The 18526-nt window shown below is 42.6% G+C and overlaps 1 protein-coding gene across 1 annotated transcript in view; it reads left to right on the top strand.

Moving 5' to 3' along the window:
- The window catches only part of GXYLT2 (glucoside xylosyltransferase 2), a 170142-nt gene that overhangs the window by 117967 nt on the left and 33649 nt on the right, over window positions 1–18526 (top strand). Inside the window, exon 6 of the mRNA XM_070433587.1 lies at window positions 13564–13736. Coding sequence (XP_070289688.1) covers window positions 13564–13736 — 173 coding nt within the window. The remainder of the gene's footprint in view (window positions 1–13563; window positions 13737–18526) is intronic.

An 18526-nucleotide genomic window follows, 5' to 3' on the forward strand; every position in this document is an offset into this window, starting at 1 on the left:
AAAATAATGACAGAAAACTTACCTAAATAGGTGAAGGAAAATGTCACACAGGACCCTAGCTGGTTTTGCTCAGTGGATAGAGCATCAGTCTGTGGACTGAAGGGTCCTGGGTTTTGATTCTGGTCAAGGGCACATGCCTGGGTTGTGGGCTCAATCCCCAGTAGGGGGCATGCAGGAGGCAACTGATTAATAACTCTCATCATTGATGTTTCTATCTCTCTTCCCCTCTCCCTTCCTCTCTGAAATAAATAAAAATATATTTTAAAATGAAGATAACAACCTTTGGAAGCACATACAGTCCCAATCAAGAGGAACTCAAAGAGACTCATACCAAGACACATCATAGTGAAAATGACAAAGATTAAACACAAAGAATACTAAAGGCAGCAAGAGAGAGACAGAAAGTTACTGAAATGGAAGTTCATATTAAATATCAGTTGACTTCTCAACAAAAAACATCAGGCCAGAAGGGATTGGCATGAAGTACTCACAGCCATGTAAAACAAGGACCTGAATCCAGGACAACTCTATCCGGCAAGGCTATCATGTAAAAATGAAGGTGAGCCCTAGCTGGTTTGGCTCAGTAGATAGAACATCAGTATGCAGACTGAAGGGTCCCAGGTTTGATTCCAGTCAAGGGTATGTACTTAGGTTGCAGGCTCAATCCTCAGCCCTGGTCAGGGAGCACGTGTGGATGTAACCAATTGATGTGTCTCTCTCACATCAATGTTTCTCTCTCTGTGTCTCTCCCCCTCCCTTCCACTCTAAAAAAGAAATCAACGGAAATATATCCTCAGGTGAGGATTAATCCTATATAATAAAGATGTAATATGCAAATTGACCATCACACCCTCACACAAGATGGTTGCCCCCATGTAGGCACAAGATGGCCAGCAGGGGAGGGCAGTTGTGGGTGATCAGGCCAGCAGGGGAGGGCAGTTAGGGGTGATCAGGCCTACAGGGGAGGGCAGTTAGGGGCGAACAGGTCAGCAGGGGAGGGCATTTGTTGGGGGCAGAACCAGGCCTGTAGGGTAGGGAGGGCAGTTAGGGCTGACCAGGCCTGCAGGAAAGGGCAGTTGCGGGGAACCAGGTCTGGAGCGGGGTCAGTTAGGGGTGACCGGGTTGGCAGGGGAGGGAAGTTGAGAGGGACCAGGTCTGCAGGGGAGAGCAGTTAGGGGCGACCAGGCCTACAGGGGAGGGCAGTTGGGGGTGACTGGGCCAGCAGGGGAGCAGTTAGGCATCAGTTAGGCTGGCAGGGGAGTGATTAGGGGGTGATCAGGCTGGCAGGCTGGCAAGCGGTTGAGAGCCAGCAGTTCCAGATTGTGAGAGGGATCCCAGATTGGAGAGAGTGAAGGCTGGGCCGAGGGACACCCTTCCCCAGTGCGTGAATTTTGTGCACCGGACCTCTAGTCAAAAAATAAAATAAAATAAAATTGAAGGTGAGGCCTGTCCGATGTAGCTCAGTGGTTGAGCATCAACCTTGGGTTCGATTTCCAGTCAGGGAACATGCCCGGGTTGTAGGCTTGATTCTCCCTCTCCCTTCCTCTTTGAAAGTTATAGCTGTTCCAATGGTTGAAATTTCAGGTGGATAGAGCAAAGGGATCTCTCATACTGCCATTTCCCTGACATCACTCCTGTTTTTATCACATCTGCTATTTTTAATTTTCCACTATTGAGTTCCCTTTTTTTTTTAGTGACAGTGCTCCTGCTTTTTCCCAGGAATTGCTCCTCCCCCATTACATGCAGACTTAGAGCTCTGGCGACCCTCACTCCCACTAAGCCAGCCAGTTTATCTCCAAGAGCAGAGTGTAGCCAGGGCTGGTTCATTCTGGCAGCAATGCTGTGAAACTCACATTTATCTGTCTCTATCCCCATATACCAGCAGTGCTCCACTTCTTACCCCAATTCAGCTTTAACTCTGATTTTATGAGCTACCTGTCTTTTTCAAAAGAATAAAACCTTTTTTTTCCTTTTTGCTTCACAAGCTAGAATTAAAGCTAATCACTCCCCTGCCAGCCTAACTGATGCCTAACTGCTCCCCTGCTGGCCCAGTCACCCCCAACTGCCCTCAATCTGCTTACAATCTAATATAGATTTGTATTCTTGAATTATTAGGGTAAAGAAGTCTACTTTAATTCTAGCTTTTTTGACTAGAGGACCGGTGCACAAAATTCACGCACTGGGGAAGGGTGTCCCTCGGCCCAGCCTTCACTCTCTCCAATCTGGGATCCCTCTCACAATCTGGAACTGCTGGCTCTCAACCGCTTGCCAGCCTGCCAGCCTGATCACCCCCTAATCACTCCCCTGCCAGCCTAACTGATGCCTAACTGCTCCCCTGCTGGCCCAGTCACCCCCAACTGCCCCTAACTGCTTACAATCTAATATAGATTTGTATTCTTGAATTATTAGGGTAAAGAAGTCTACTTATGTGACATCATTTCTACCATTTTCTTATGCCTTTGAAAAGATTGCATTTGTCCCAGCAAATTTAGTGGCTTATCTTTTCTAAACCACACTCTGATTTTAAACCTTTCATTCAATCAGGTTAATTTCTTCTCCTCAAATGCTCTTCCAAGCCTCTGTCTGATTGTCAAAATTCCATCCTTACTAAAGGTCTAAGTTTAAATGGAACTTCGCTGAAATGTCCTCTGTTTTTATAAACCAAGATAAAACATTTTACTCTGATGATGTGATATATTACCTCTATAATAAGAGTATACATTTCTTGAGAGCAGGAATATCATCTTATCATACATTTACATCAATGCCATGCATAAATTGGGTGAACCAAAACTTGTGAATTGGAATTCTGTCTGGACGTAAAATTAATTCTGTCTGAAAGCCAGTTGCATATTTGACATTCAACATCTGGGGTTCTTAGCTGGTCTTAAACTCTATGAAAAAGATCTCTAAACCCCTAAACTTGTAAGCAAATATTCTTCATATATACCTAGTAGCATTTTTCCAAAAATAGGGCCTAAAGCTTTCATTAGATTATCAGATCCGTTACCCATAAAAGGCGATATGCATGTTTAAGAATGGCGATTTGCATGTTTAGAAGGAATTGTAGTAAAACATTTATCATCAGTGTACTGTGAGGGCTACTTTTTCTCCCACAGTCTAAATTCTTCTAGGCTGGGCTAATAATCAAATTAACAAAGACAGATTAAGAGGAGGAAACAAGGTTTTAATGCACATGCATGGGAAACCTACATAAGCATGAAAATTCCAAAAACAGTGAGGTAACACTGGGTATATAAGATATTTTGGACAAAGAGAAAAGCAGGGTGGAGGTTGGGCTATTAAATTTTAGAAGTGAGAATGGCCAGTTCACAGGGAGTTGAGAAAGAGTGAAATATATATGGCAGGGAAATCCTTGCTGGATGACTATGGGGCACACGCAATCTAGCTAACTGGCACATTCCTGAAGCCTTCCTGTTTACCACGCTTAATTCACGTTAGGAAAGGCAAACAGCCTAAGATCTCCTTACTAAAAGGTTTCTCTGTTGAATCTCTCAGGCAGAAAAGAGGGTGGGAGGTCAAAGGCTGTCTCTGAGTCTTGTTTCCTAATAAACAGCTTAAAATTAATATTTCAGAAAGCTGCTTTAGAGTGGCAAAACTTTGGTTACCTTCAGTACTATGCATCAGGAACTATGCTAAGCTCATTCAACTTACCTTGTTTTATCCTTCCGGCAACCTAAAGCAATACTTCTTGTTATAACAATGATAATAGCAATTATTACTGTTTACATTTATTATGTGCATCATATTATACTATTAATGTAAGACATATTCAAACCTATGAACAATTTTTCAGTTTATTTTAGCCAAACTGTGGACAAATGCCAGGAAGCAGAATCTCAATAGATTGAGGACAATGGCAGTTTTGCATCGTATTTTATACATTACAATCAAAAGAGGAGACATAAGTGGGCTACATGAAATCCATTGGTGATAGATTAGGGAGGTGGGAGAAAACCAAGCGGGGTGGAGGGACCTCTGGGATTGGACCAAAAATAACATGATAGACACATACTTCTTTTACACAGGTGGGTATGGAATAGTTAATAGTCAACAATTAACATGATAAAACAATGAAAAGATATATGTTCTCTGCCCTGGTTGTGCTTTGTGGGGTCTGGAAAGAGTGGGGTTACTCTGACATTCCAAAGGAATATTATCATAGACAACAGACAGGCTCAGTTCAGGTAAAGATTGACCTTTGTCAAGGAAGATACCAGCCTAAGACATGTCTACCAGCCATAAACTGCTTTTAGTTTAAAAATGTTTTAATTTGATACCATCATTTGTGGTTACTTTAGGTCTCTGAGTTTGCAAGGCTGCCATGCAAGCCTTCCCTGAACTTGTCAGGTTAGTATGTGGCCCCTTTTCATCCACAGTACCATATATATAGTGTTCCAGGTACTTTTATATATGAGCTCATTTAATACTCCCTCAAATTCTATTGGGCAAGTAATATTACTGATGATGAATCTGAAGTCCAAATAAATTATGTAATTTGCTTGAGTTCATGCAACTAGTGGTAGAGTTCTGTATTCAAATCCAACAGGTTAATTCCAGAACTTGCTCATTAGCTACTCTGCTATTAGGTCTCAGCTAACACACGGTAAATCTGGGATTCAAACTGGGATAATTTAGCTTCTCTGTTTTGCTTCCAAATTGAAGTCAAGGGCTTCAGTAACTTACCAAGGTTACAGAGCTAGGAGGTGGTAGAAGCCCACTTTGAACATACATCTGTCTGATTCTAAATCCTTTCTACTTCATCTCTGTCTTAGAGTGTTTTCACTGGGTTCAGTCCTCTAAGGAGACTGTAAAGAGAGAAAAGGTTTCATTTTATAATGGGGTCCTACATTACTTGGGAAAGAGCATAATTTCTCAGCAGCTATCTTAAACTCCATGAAGACAGGAACTGTACATATAGCAGGCACTCAATAAAAATATATTGATTTAATCTGTGTGTATACAGAAACAGAGATGGGTTCTAGGGCAACTAATTCAGCAAGGAACATTAGCAAGTGCTTAAGCATCGACTGCAAATGCAATTCCCAGGAAGGTGTCATAAATAAGTAACATAACTCATTGTGTTAATAAAGGAAGCAATTGGGCTGGGGTAAAGCATGTTACAAAAGCACTTTAGATATTTTCACTCATATAATCCTTACACATCCCCTCTGCACTAACGTGCAGAAAAGTCATACAGCTAATACAAATCTAAATAATGTGACTTCAGGATGAGCACTATGCTCTCTCACTTTTGGATCAGATATGTGAAAGTGTGGAGGTGAATGCAAGTAAGAGAAACATAATGGTGGAATGGAGTTCTCCAGAGAAAATAAAAATCTCATAGTGTGTTGTGAACAATGAGGAATTTAATAGAGGGTGCCTGGATGTGACTATGGCCTATCTTAAAGATTGAGCAGTATAAATGTTGCCAGTGAAAATGGGTTCTTGCAGTGTGCAAGAAAGGAATTTCAAAGGGCGCCTACATGGGAGAAATTTAAGCACAGTGGCAAGATTTATTGTGGCTGTGAGAAATGCTCACCTGTCTGAATTCAAATGATGGACTTGGAGACAGAAGTATGGTGAAAACGAGACTTTTAATACATTCTTGCAAGAGCAAGCATCTATCCGGTTGTATAGGCACACGTGGAGCAGCAATTACATGCTGTTTATCCCTAAGGTGCAAGAGTCCCTCTGGTTCCTCATTGGCTGAGTACTATGGGGTTAACAGTTTTCCTCATGTTTTACCTAGGTCTTACTGTCTCCCATTGGGCTGTTTTAAAAAATGGGCTGAGGCCTTTTGTAGTTGTTTCCCCTCCCTGTCTAGTTGAGGAGGCCATGAGGTATTTCATCCTGGGCACCTTTGGGGTTAACACCATGATGCTGGCTCACATATATAGTTCTTTGTTCTTATATCTTCTTCCCTCCTCCCTACATTTTGTTTTCCCTGAGGAAATTCAGTAACCATATCCATTAAAAGTTGATTTTGCTGGAGATGGATCACAGAAGCCTATGTCCTACAAATTCCCTCCTCTTTTTTTTTTTTTTACATTAATTGATCCTATCTTCATTAGCTGTCCTAAAAACTATTGGCTTTCTTAGTGAAAGGGAGAGGAAGAGAGAATCTACACAGTTTCCTCCATTGCCATCTTCAGAGCAGTTGGAGTGGTGAGAAGCACATCTCAGGGTCCCGTCCATTTCTCCTCCTGTTGGCCCATAATCCGTGCTCTGCTTATGTCTGTCTGACTGCCTGCCACATCCCCTCAAAGATCTTGGCTCCGAATTCCTTAGTGGAAAAGGTGTAGTGTCACCTTTTAGAAGGTTTTCTTCCAGGGCCAAGAGATCCTTGCTTTCTGTCAGAAGGATGATGAGGCCTGGGCACAGAAGGAGGTGTCTAGAAGTGGTATTCCCTGAGTACGAGTAGTTCTTGTAATCTGGTGGAGACAAACTGTCTTACAAAATTTCAAAAGTTAGAATAGCAAGAATTATAATAAATGGTCTGGTGAAAGGGAAAAATCATTTTAATTTTAATAATTCCCTATTGAAATAAATTTTTTCCCTAAAATCACCCTTATTTTTATTAAAGAGCCAAGTTAAGACCAATTTATCTATTGCATTAAGTCTAGTTTCAATTTGGCCTGATGGTTTGCATGAAAATGATAAGAATAGCAATTGACTGCACAGGCTCTTATAAAATCTGCTTTGCTGGAATTTCATGATTGAGTCTCAATGAGCCCCTCAGGGCAGAGAAGCCAAGCCATCCAGCTACCATCAGACCTGCCTATTAAAATACCTGCAGACCTGCAGATGTGGGCAAATTCCTCACCAAGCTCTGCACCTGCAGTGGCTCCCTTGGGCCATGTGCTAGGCTTCAAGGATCATCGCAGTGGCCCTCCTACTGGTCTTGATGTAGCATGCATGAGGGGGTGGGCAGGGATGCAGAAGCACCCTCACTACTCCCATCCGTTTCTGACAGACCACCAGCGACTACGGGAATGGGCCCAATGCTCCAGCGCCATCCATTTTCAGGGCTACCATGTGGCTAAGCAAGGTACCATGCTTTCTCCAAGGCATTCTTATTGGCTTCAAGTCTTCTGGTGACATCCAGAGTCCAGAAATGACTCTCTTACATGACACTCCAGTCAAAGACTTGGTTAATAAAACCACCATTGGAAACTGGTCTTATTGAACTCATGCAAAGAAAGGTATTGCCATGATTTACTCATTAAGAATCACCAAATTTTCGAGAAATAAAGTAGGGAGAAAAATACACAATTCACCAAATTGCTTTAAGAAAATAAAGTCTCCTTATGTCTGAAAACAAAAAGACCAAGAATCAGCAATACTTTCTACAAAAATTATAAAAACTATATAATTATTTTTAGTCCATTCAGTCCCATAATCAATTTTTGTTTCTCTCTTTTTTTAATATATATATTTTATAGATTTTTTACAGAGAGGAAGGGAGAGGGATAGAGAGTTAGAAACATCAATGAGAGAGAAACATCGATCAGCTGCTTCCTGCACACCCCCTACCAGGGATGTGCCCGCAACCAAGGTACATGCCCTTGACCAGAATTGAACCTGGACCCTTCAGTCTGCAGGCTGACGCTCTATCCACTGAGCCAAACCGGTCAGGGCAATTTTTGTTTCTCTTGATTTTCCCTGCCAGTATTTCTATAAATCCAAATACTCTAAGAATTCTAAGAATTTTCATCTAGTTAGAAGGGGATGATTTGAAAATGTCAGAGTCCTTTCCATGGATCCCTCAGAACATGCAACTTTTCTTTTTCAAATGCATTATAACAAAAGGACTGTCACTACTAGTAAAATGACACGGTTATGGATTTGATTATAATGCAAATGACATGCAACTTTGTCCTTCCTACAAAACACAATACTCCAGAATACTTATAGAACTTTTGCTTCCTGGACAAAAACAGGAAAGACCTTTTCCCTTTTAACAAACTAGAAAAGGATAACTGAAATAAGGTTTATTTTTTAACTTCATTTGTCCTTGGATGTGGTCAGCAAATGACACTAATTGGATTTCTGCCATCCCTGAGTAGGCTGACATAAGCCATTTACCCTCTGGCAAAATGCAAACCATCCATTCTTTTTAAAAAATATATATATTTTATTGATTTTTTACAGAGAGGAAGGGAGAGGGATAGAGAGTTAGAAACATCGATGAGAGAGAAACATTGATCAGCTGCCTCCTGCACACCTCCTACTGGGGATGTGCCCTCAACCAAGGTACATGCCCTTGACTGGAATCAAACCTGGGACCTTTCAGTTCGAAGGCTGATGCTCTATCCACTGAGCCAAACCAGTCAGGGCCAAATCATCCATTCTTAAGGGTCCTTGGTTTAGGAAGATAGAATTTACTAGATGGCTCCAAATTGCTGTTTAACCATCTTAGTTTCTCTATTCCTGGCTTACTGCCCCTTGTCATTTAACAGCAAACTAAAAGAAAGCAAGCAAAGAACATCAGTAACCAAGTTACATTACAGACAGACATACAGGAACTCTCACTAGCTAAGAGTTTCTGGTAGCTGATGCCTTGAAAGGAAGAGCAGGAAGGATCCCCAAGATTAAGAATTCTTGGCAGCTGCTGGGAAGTTCCTGCAGTTTCTGCCACAGGTTCAGCCTGCCACAAATAGCTGGGCCCCTAAAGTGGGGTGTGCCCCATCTTTAAACAAATTAAACCAAACAACAAAGAGACACAAAACATCAACTGAGACGCTCATCTACAATATTTACAGGCACGCACAACCCACAGACAAGAGCTACACACCATGTTCCTTGTCCAGCCAGACACCACAGGATGCCCTGCATAAAAGAACCACCAAAGCAGAGCAATGTCTCTTGTCCCTGGCTCAGAGACTGTCCCCCCAGAACCTCAGCATTCTCCCCAATGAACTATCTGGGGGAATGTCTTCCCTAGGCCTAGAATTTTTGTTTCCCATCTCAGTAAAGTCCCTGTGACTATGCTGTGCACTCAACCCCCCTCACTGGAGATGTGTACACCCTGAGATCTGCCATTTCCCTCGAGGGAGAACAGAACCGCAAATTAGGACTCCATGCTCACTTCGTGTCCAGAACAAGACTCAGTCACACACACTTGATTTCTGAGGACACCCAACCACCAAAGTAGTACTTATAGTCCAATTTTTCCTACCTTGGCCCTTGCACAAGGTTGTCTGGTTGCTGTGGGTGGCTGTCTTTTGTCCCGATGTCAGTTTCACCATCTTCCGGAAAGAAAACAAAAAAACAAAACAGTCTCAGGCCTATCTTTGGCCTCCAAGAAGAGACGGGCTCCCAGGCAAAGAGTGGCCACCCAAAACCGGGTGGAACACTTCTCCCCCTCAACTGGGGCACAGAAACCCCAGACACACCCCCAAATTGTGAGAAATGCTCACCTGTCCAAATCCAGACAATGGACTTGGAGACAGAAGTATGGCAAAAACGAGACCTTTAATATGGTCTTGCAAAAGCAGGTGTCCTTCCGGCTGTACAGGCACACGCGGAGCAGCAGTCACAGGCTATTTATCTAGAGTGCGAGAGTCCCTTCTCCGGTTCCTCATTCTCGGGTTCCTCATACGTCACCTGGGTCTTATAGTCTCTCATTGGGCCATTTCAAAAAATGAGCTGAGGCCTTTTCTAGTTGTCTCCACCAACCCCTGTCTAATTGAGGTGGCACATGGTGTTTCATCCTGGGCGCCTCTGGGGTTTCCACCATGATGCTAGCCCACGTCCACAGTTCTTTGTCCTTCTATCCTCTTCCCTCCTCCCTGCATTCTGTTTGCCCTGGGGAAACTCAGTAATCATTTCCATTAAAAGCTGACTTTGCTGGAGATGGATCACAGAGGTCTATTTTCCACAATATGCCAATGGGGGTGTAGAGGACAGGCAGGCTCTAATAGGAACTGCTCCCAAAATCCCTGATAATCCTTCATATATTTTCAGGAACAAGCAGGCTTGTCATTCAAACTGTTAATGTAGGAAACATTCAGCCCAGCCGGCATGGCTCAGTTGTTGAGCATCGGACCCGTGAACCAGGAAGGAGGTCATGGTTCGATTCCCAGTCAGGGAACATGCCCAGGTTGCTGGCTCAATCCCCAGCCGATTAATGATTCTCTCTTATCATTGATGTTTCTGTCTCTCTCTCCCTTTCCCTTCCTCTCTGAAATCAATAAAAAAAATGTACATATGAAACATTCAAAACTGGAAAGAATTTTTATGAGTTTATTTGAACCAAACTGACGACAATCCCTGGGAAGCAGAATCTCAACATATTGAGATAAGGCTCTGGAGAATGGTGGTTTCTCATCTATTTTTATAAATTACAATCAAAAGAGGAGATGTAAGTGGGTCACATGAAATCCATTGGAGATGGATTAAGGAGGCGGGAGAAAGCAAAGCAGGGAAACCTCTGGGATTGGATAAAAAGTAAAATGATAGACACATACTTCTTTCACTTAGGTGGTTCGGGATAGTTGACATTCAACAATTCACAGATAACAATAACAATGGGGGAATCTGGGGTTTGAGCCCAGGCACCCTGATTGTGCCCTGAGGTTCCAGAAAAAGGGAAGTTATTAGTTACCCTGACATTCCAGGGGTATGTTATTTTAGCTGCAAAATGACAATAGGTTCAGTAAAGATCAAAGTGACTTTGTCAGGGAAGATATTAGCCTAGGAACAGCTACCCACTTTAAAATGCTTTTTTAAATTAAAATGTTTTCATTTAAGACCATCCTTTGTGTTTACTTTAGGTCTCTGAGTTTGCAAGGCTGCCACACAGGGGCCCCCCTGAGCTAGTCAGGTGAGCACGTCCACAAAACTGTCCAACCTACTCGGTTTTTCCAGGCTTGTGCTTGGTCCTCTCCTAACCAGTCTATGGCCTGGATCTCCTGGGGTTCTGCACCCCATCTAATCTCATTCTTTCCCTAGTTTTCCCAGGCTGGACTCTGCCCCTTTATGCCACCACTGTAGCTCCTACAGCACATGCCCCAGAGTTCTGCTGCTTCATCTTGTTCCTGTTGAGCACGCACTCACTCCTGCTGCACCATCTTGGCTTCCACTGCACAGGTGCTGAGCAAAGGAATTTCTCTGCTGCTTATCCCTCCCCTCTGTGAGCCTGACCAGTGGCTGGTTTTCTCCAGACATTCTTCCTGCCCAGTGAGGGTGTGGTTGTTCCCCCGGGGAGCCTGTGAATGCTGCAAGTTCCTAGTGGCTCAGGCTTAATGCCTGATTCCGCTCACCACTAGATTAGGCTTAATGTCTGACTCCATTTGCTCCATTCATTTATTAATCCTCACCAGCCACTAACATTTTTAAATGTTAGTTTATTTTATTAAGTTTTATGTCATGATGAAAGAAGACTGAACCAAAACATCAGCGAAAATGGAGGCTCAGTAGCATGATTTAATATATTTTCCTGGATAAACAAATTTTCTTTAAAAAAAGTATATAGCTTTTTATCTAATAAAAACTTCCTAAAAATTCAATGTTCAGAATTGAATTTTTACTAAATCCAGAAAACCAGAGTTCAGAAAATAAAAGCAGTGTGGGCAGCAAGAGGAAAGAAAAAAAAGTGGGAAAAAGGAGATTGGAATATCAAGTGTGACATCGCTGCCTGGCTTATTATTATTATTATTTTTCAGTCTATTTAAAACAAGGTGATCTCTCTGTGACCCTGCAGGTAAAAAATCCGAGTGTTTTAGCTCTAAGAAAGCTTTAAGAGTTCAGATATATGGATAAGCCAATTAAAAAACAAACACCTTTCTGTATAGTATTCTAAAGACTTTGAAGCATTATATAAAACTTTAAAATTCCTGTCACCCACATTTTAAGAAATAAACCTACGCTTTAATAAGGTTCTCTTAAGTTATAAAACGGTCTTGAAAAAATTACATCCTATGCCGGGCTAACCCCTTCATCTGCCTTAAGCACCGAGGGGCCGGTCGTCCCAAATCTCATCAAATCTGCAACAAACGAGCAGGCCCCTCACCCAGGAGGGACACCCAGAACATCCTAAATTTACCTAAATAGCTAAATGCCCTCACCCAGTTTTACACTGACATCAATGCTAGTACAGTCCGCCAGAGGGATGTATGAGAGCCTCTTTATTCTTCACTTTCATGGTAAAGCTTTCTGTAAGGATTTTCTAAGCAGTGGTTCTTCCCATGAGAGTGAGTGCTATCAATCCGACACACTAGCACATCTTTAAGTTGCTTTTCTGACAGTGTATCCACTCTAATTCTTCTGTGCTCTCACACAGGCCTTTCTCCTGGTCAATAACCCACACTCACAGGAAACTCTGGTCCATATTCCTTTAGCCCCTGTCTTTAAAGTCATCAAGCTGAGGGCCAGGAAGCTGGAGAGTTATGAATTTATTGCTAATTGTATTATCCTATTCACCAAGAGGAAATTTTCTGAGTTCAACAGATTACAGCAGAGTTTCTTGATTTGGTGCTACTGCGGCTGCGGTGCCTGTCCATTCACTGGTTGATGTCTGGGATACTCTTGTTCTCTAAGTCACCAGATGGAAGTTGCAGCTTCTCTCGTATATGACAACTAATGTCTTCCTCCAAACATTGCCAACTGGCTCCAGGGGCGGGGTAATTTTGCCCTTGGCTAAGAACCACTGGGTTAGAGAGATAAACACACAGGTGTACATGTGTGTGCATGCTCACCCACAGTGTGTATTGTCACCATGGCGTAGGAGCTTTCTTTTGGCTTTGCTTCTTTGGATTTTTTCTCCTTTGCTGTTGTTTGTTGGTTTTTATTTTTTAAATATATTTTTATTGATTTCAGAGAGGAAGGAAGAGGGAAAGAGAGATAGAAACATCAATGATGAGAGAGAACCATTGATCAAGCCCAAAAACTGGGCATGTTCCCTGACCGGGAATAGGACCATGACCTCCTGGTTCATAGGTCAATGCTCAACCACTGAGCCATGCAGCCAGGGCTGTTGGTTGGTTTTTAAACTTAAGAGAAATCTTCGCTTTAATCTTAACTCCCATTTTGGGGGTCTGTCCATTTCAAAAAATCTTTCTGAGTAGTTAATTATATCTGGTAACTCTATTAACTACCACTGTGTGCTTAGCACTCTGCTAAGCATTTTATATGAAATTTTTACATTTAATTATCAAAATAAGAAAGAGATCCTGTTAGTCTCACTTTACAGGTGAAAAAAATGGAAGCACGGGAATATTAAGTCACTGGACCTAGGTTTCACTGTGTTTGAATGAGAGTTGGGATTCAGACCAATTGTCTGAGCAAGGGCTTGTGTGCCTTCTTATCCCCTGCTTTCCCTTCGGGGGGAGGGACCTATACCATCACTAACGGGTACCCTCTTAACTTCTGACCTCAGGATATTAACAAATGTGTTGAAGTTTGGTCCATGAGTCATAGTCACAAACAAGAATTTAAATCATCTGCTATGTGCAGTTTATGGAAATGTTGGTTTTAATCGCCAGGTTTGCAGAAGAGCCAGCACTGACTGTGGACATGTCTTTCTCTTGTCACCACCAGAGCGTCTCTATGTGTTCCCCTGCCATTGGAACTACCGTCCTGACCACTGCATGTATGGCAGCAACTGCAAAAGGGCGGAGCTCGAAGGGGTGTCTGTTCTGCACGGGAACCGAGGCGTCTACCATGATGATAAGCAGCCGACTTTCAAAGCCCTATACGAAGCCATACGGGATGTAAGTATGTTCTTGCTACCATTCAGCAGGCATGTGCTTACAGCACGAAGCAGCGTGGGTGCTTCAGTCATTCTCTTCTTTGAAGGCCAAATACTTCCCCATAAGCATTGAACTATACCAGTTTTCCCCAAGCTAAGAAACTAATTATACTATACTATACTATGCTATGCTATGCTATGCTATGCTATGCTATGCTATGCTATACTATACTATACTATACTATATTTTATTCACTCTTTACTTAGTACTTCCAAGTAAGTCACACACTTTTGTTCTCATAAATTCACTAACAGAGGAAATTTTATATCAGAAAGAGCCACCCTGTGCCAATTGCCATAATAGAGGGTAGTGGGTCAGGGTGAAGATAACACAACAAAATGATATTCATTTCAAACTACTAGTGTGTTGCCTGATTGCCAGTTCCACCATGTTGAGCAATCAGGTGTGGAGGTGGTCAGTTAGGACAAGGAGCCAACTCAAAACAACAGTCCAGTCAATGTGTATTAGTATGTGCTGCGTCAGTGCACGCACAGGGCAAGGGGGCCCAGTGCCTCCTGCTCAGAGCTCCACGCCACCCTCACTGAGCGCTGACGAGGGCAAAGGAATCAGCACACACAGAGGAATCATCTCAACTCCTTCAGCTTTGTGGGCCCTAAGCCCGGGGAGGCTGGATGAGAAGGAAGGGAGAGAGGAAGAGAAAGGTCACTCCTCTCCTCTCCCACAAGAAAGCCTCCACATGGAGGTGCCTGGTACAGGAGTGCATACATGAATATGAGCCTCGGGCATAGGCACCGAGTGTGACTACAGCTCCCTCAAGAAATCTAGAGTGCACTGCTTATGCCCATGTCTGGTGTGGGGAGGACAGCATTTCCCCAGAGGCCTCCCAAGAAGCCTGGAAATCACCTACGGTTGAGTCAGAGATCACACACAGGGTTTTGCCTGGAACTCACTCCTCAAGGCCTGAGGCCCCCTCTCACTACCTTGAAGAGACTGGTTAGCAGTGTTGAGGCGGACTTAAAGATATATGTGAATTATCTTTTGAGGTAAGTGGCATGATTGAAATAACCTTACTTTGAGGTTCACCACCTGAAATCATGTGAAGTACTGCCTGCTGGTACAGTAGACTCCCATATCCATGGGGAGTACTTTACAAGACCTAAGTGGATGCCTGAAACTGCAGGTAGTGCTGAGTCCTGTATAAACTATGTTTTTCCTATACAGCATTCCCCCCTTATTTGCGGATTCACTTTTCATGGTTGCACTGACTGGCAATCAACGACAACCTAAAAATATTAAATGGAAAATTCCAGAAATAAATAATTTAAAGTTTTAAATTACACACTTCCCTATGTAATGTGATGATATCATAATGCCAACACTCTTAAGTCATTTAGTAGCCATCTTAGTTATTAGAGTACATTGTTAAAATGGATCTATTTTACTACTAGTTATTGTTCATTTTTTACTGTGCCTAATATATAAATTAAAATGTTTTATTGTTGACAGTATTACAGATGTTCCCGTTGTCCCCCACTTTGACCTCCTCCACCCAGCTACTACCCCAACCCAGGCCTTCACCACATTATTGTCTGAGCCCATGAGCTATGCATATATGCGTACAAGTTCCCTTCCTGTCCCCCCCATACCCTTCCACTCTGGCATCTCAGTGTGTTCATGCACCCATGCCTCTGGACCTATTTTGTTCATCAGTTTATTTTGTTCATTAGATTCCAAAAACAAGTGTGATCATGTGATGCTTGTCTTCCTCTGACTGGCTTATTTTGCTTAACATATTACTCTCCAGGTCCATCCATGCTGACTCAGAGGGTAAGAGATCCTTCTGTTTTTTGTTTGTTTTTTTACAGCCGCATAGTTTTCTACGGTGTAAATGAACCACAACCCTTTTATCCACTCATCTACTGATGTGCATTTGGGCTGTTTCCAGATCTTAGCTATTGTAAATTCTGCTGCTATGAACATGGGGTACATACATTCTTTCTGATTGGTGTTTTGGGATTCTTAGGAAACATTCCTAGAAGTGGGACACCTGGGTCAAATGGCAATTCCATATTTAATTTTTTGATGAACTTCCACACTGTTTTCTATAATGGCTGCAGCAGTCTTCACTCCCACCAGCGTACTAGGGCTCCCTTTTCTCCGTGTCCTTGCCAGCACTTGTCGTTTGTTGATTTGTTGATTATAGCCATTCTGACAGGTGTGAGGTGATACCTCATTGTGCTTTTAATTTCCATCTCTCAGTTGATTAGTGATTTTGAGCATTTTTCCATAATGTCTTTTGGCCAGCTGTATGTCCACTTTGGAGAAGTGTCTATTCAAGATCTTTACTCAATTTTTAAATTGGATTGTTTATCTGCTTGGTGTGGAGTTATATACAAACTTTATATATCTTTTGAAATTAACCCGTTTTAAGATGTATCATTGGTGAATATGTTCTCCCACACAGTGTGCTCCCTTGTGCTGGTGGTTTGCAGGGCTTCTGGTTTGTTTGTTCTCAGTTCTTTTTTAAAATATATTTTATTGATTTTTTACAGAGAGGAAGGGAGAGGGATAGAGAGTTAGAAACATCGATGAGAGAGAAACATCGACCAGCTGCCTCCTGCACACCCCCCACTGGGGATGTGCCTGCAACCAAGGTACATGCCCTTGACCGGAATCGAACCTGGGACCTTTCAGTCCGCAGGCCGACGCTCTACCCACTGAGCCAAACCGGTTTGGCTGTTCTCAGTTCTTGTGTGTGTGTTTTGTTTGTTTCCTGTGCAGAAGCTGTTTACTTGGATGAAGACCCACTTGTTTATTTTTCCTGTTTCTCTTGCTCTAGGAGATGGGTTGGTGGAAATTCTGCCATGTGAGATGTCTGAGATTTTAATAGTGATGTTTTCTTCCAGAATTTTTATGTTTTCCCAAGTTACATTTAAATATTTTATCCATTTTGAGTTTGTTCTTGTGTATGGTGTAAGTTGGTGGTCTAGTTTTATTTTTTTTGCATGTATCTGTCCTTTTTCCCCAGAACCATTTATTGAAGAGACTATCTTTACTACATTGTATGCTCTTGCCTCCTTTGTCAAATATTAATTGAGCGTAATGGCTTGGGTCAATTTCTGGGGTCTTTGTTCTGTTTCATTGAAGTATATTCCTATTCCTGTTCTAGTACTGTGTTTTGATTATAGTGGCTTGTAGTATAACTTGATACCTAGTCTTATGATTCCTCCAACTTTGTTCTTCTTTCTCAAGATTATTGAGGCTATTCAGGGTCTTTGGGGTTTCAAATAAATTTTTGGAATTTTTGTTCTAGATCTGTAAAATATGCCATTGGTGTATTAATAGGGATTCCATTGAATCTATAGTTTGCTTTGGGTAGTATGGACATTTTAAAGAAGTTAATTGTTAAAATCCATGAACATGGTAGATGCTTTCACTTGTTTGTATATTCCTCTATTTCTCTTCTCAATGCACAATAGTTTTCTGAACACAGGTATTTTACCTCCTCGCTTCAGTTTATTCCTAGGTGCCCTGTTTTTTGCTGTTGCAATAGTAAGTGGGATTGTTTTCTTAGTTCCTCTTTCTGAGAGTTTATTATCAGTGTATAAAAATGCCATCAATTTCTAGGTATTAGTTATGTATCCTGCAACTTTGTCGAATTCATTTAAGTATAGTAGCTTTTTGGTAGATTCTGTAGTATTTACTATGTACAATATCATGTCACCCGCAAATAATGGCAGTTTTAATTCCTCCTTTCCAATTTGGATGCCTTTAATTTCTTCCTCTTTTCTGATTGCTGTGGCTAGGATTTCCAGCACTATCTATACTAATAATAGCCTAGGTCAGTGGTCGGCAAACTGTGGCTCATGAGCCACATGCGGCTCTCTGGCCCCTTGAGTGTGGCTCTTCCACAAAATACCGACTTCTGCGCATGGGCCACGAAGTTTCAATTGCACTGTACGTGCACGCCTGCACGTGGTATTATGTGGAAGTGCCACACTCAAGGGGCCAAAGAGCTGCATGTGGCTCATGAGCTGCAGTTTGCCGACCACTGGCCTAGGTGGTCCTCACTCCCTCACGCATCACGCCCTAATGTCATCACAAGATGGCCGTCACAAGATGGCTGTCACAAGAGGGCCGCATCACAGTGGAGGCGGGGCCTAGTGGAGGAGGCGGGTCACGGCAGGGGAAGGCAGTTGTGGGTGATCAGGCCAGCAGGGAAGGGCAGTTGGGGGCGATCAGACCAGCAGGGGAGCAGTTAAGTGTCAATCAGGCTGCCAGGGGAGCGGTTAAGGAGCAATCAGGCTGGCAGGAAGAAGCAGTTAGGGATAATCAGGCAGGCAGGCAAGCGAGCGGTTAGGAGCCAGTGGTCCTGGGTTGTGAGAAGGATGTCCAAGGGGTCCCAGATTTGAGAGAGTGCAGGCCTGGCTAAGGGACACGCCCCGCCCCCCCCCCCCCCCGCATGAATTTTGTGCACTGGGCCTCTAGTATTGAATAAGAGTGGTGAAAGCAGACATCCCTGTGTTCTTCCTGATCTGAATGGCAACACTTTTAGATTTTGCACATTGAGTATGATGTTGACTGTAGGTTTTTTTGTACATGGCCTTTATTATGTTGAGGTATGACTCCTCTATTGCCACTTTGCTGAGAGCTTTTATCATAAATGGGTGCTGGAATCTGTCAAATGCTTTTTCTGCAACTATTGATAAAAGGTGATCTTTATTTTTAGTTTTGTTTATGTGATGTATCATGTTTATGGATTTGTGAATATAGTACCAGCCTTGCTTCCC

This window comes from Myotis yumanensis, unplaced genomic scaffold, assembly GCF_028538775.1.
Source record: "Myotis yumanensis isolate MYYU_CA2020_CCGP unplaced genomic scaffold, mMyoYum1.0.hap1 SCAF_14, whole genome shotgun sequence".
NCBI classification, from domain to species: domain Eukaryota; kingdom Metazoa; phylum Chordata; class Mammalia; order Chiroptera; family Vespertilionidae; genus Myotis; species Myotis yumanensis.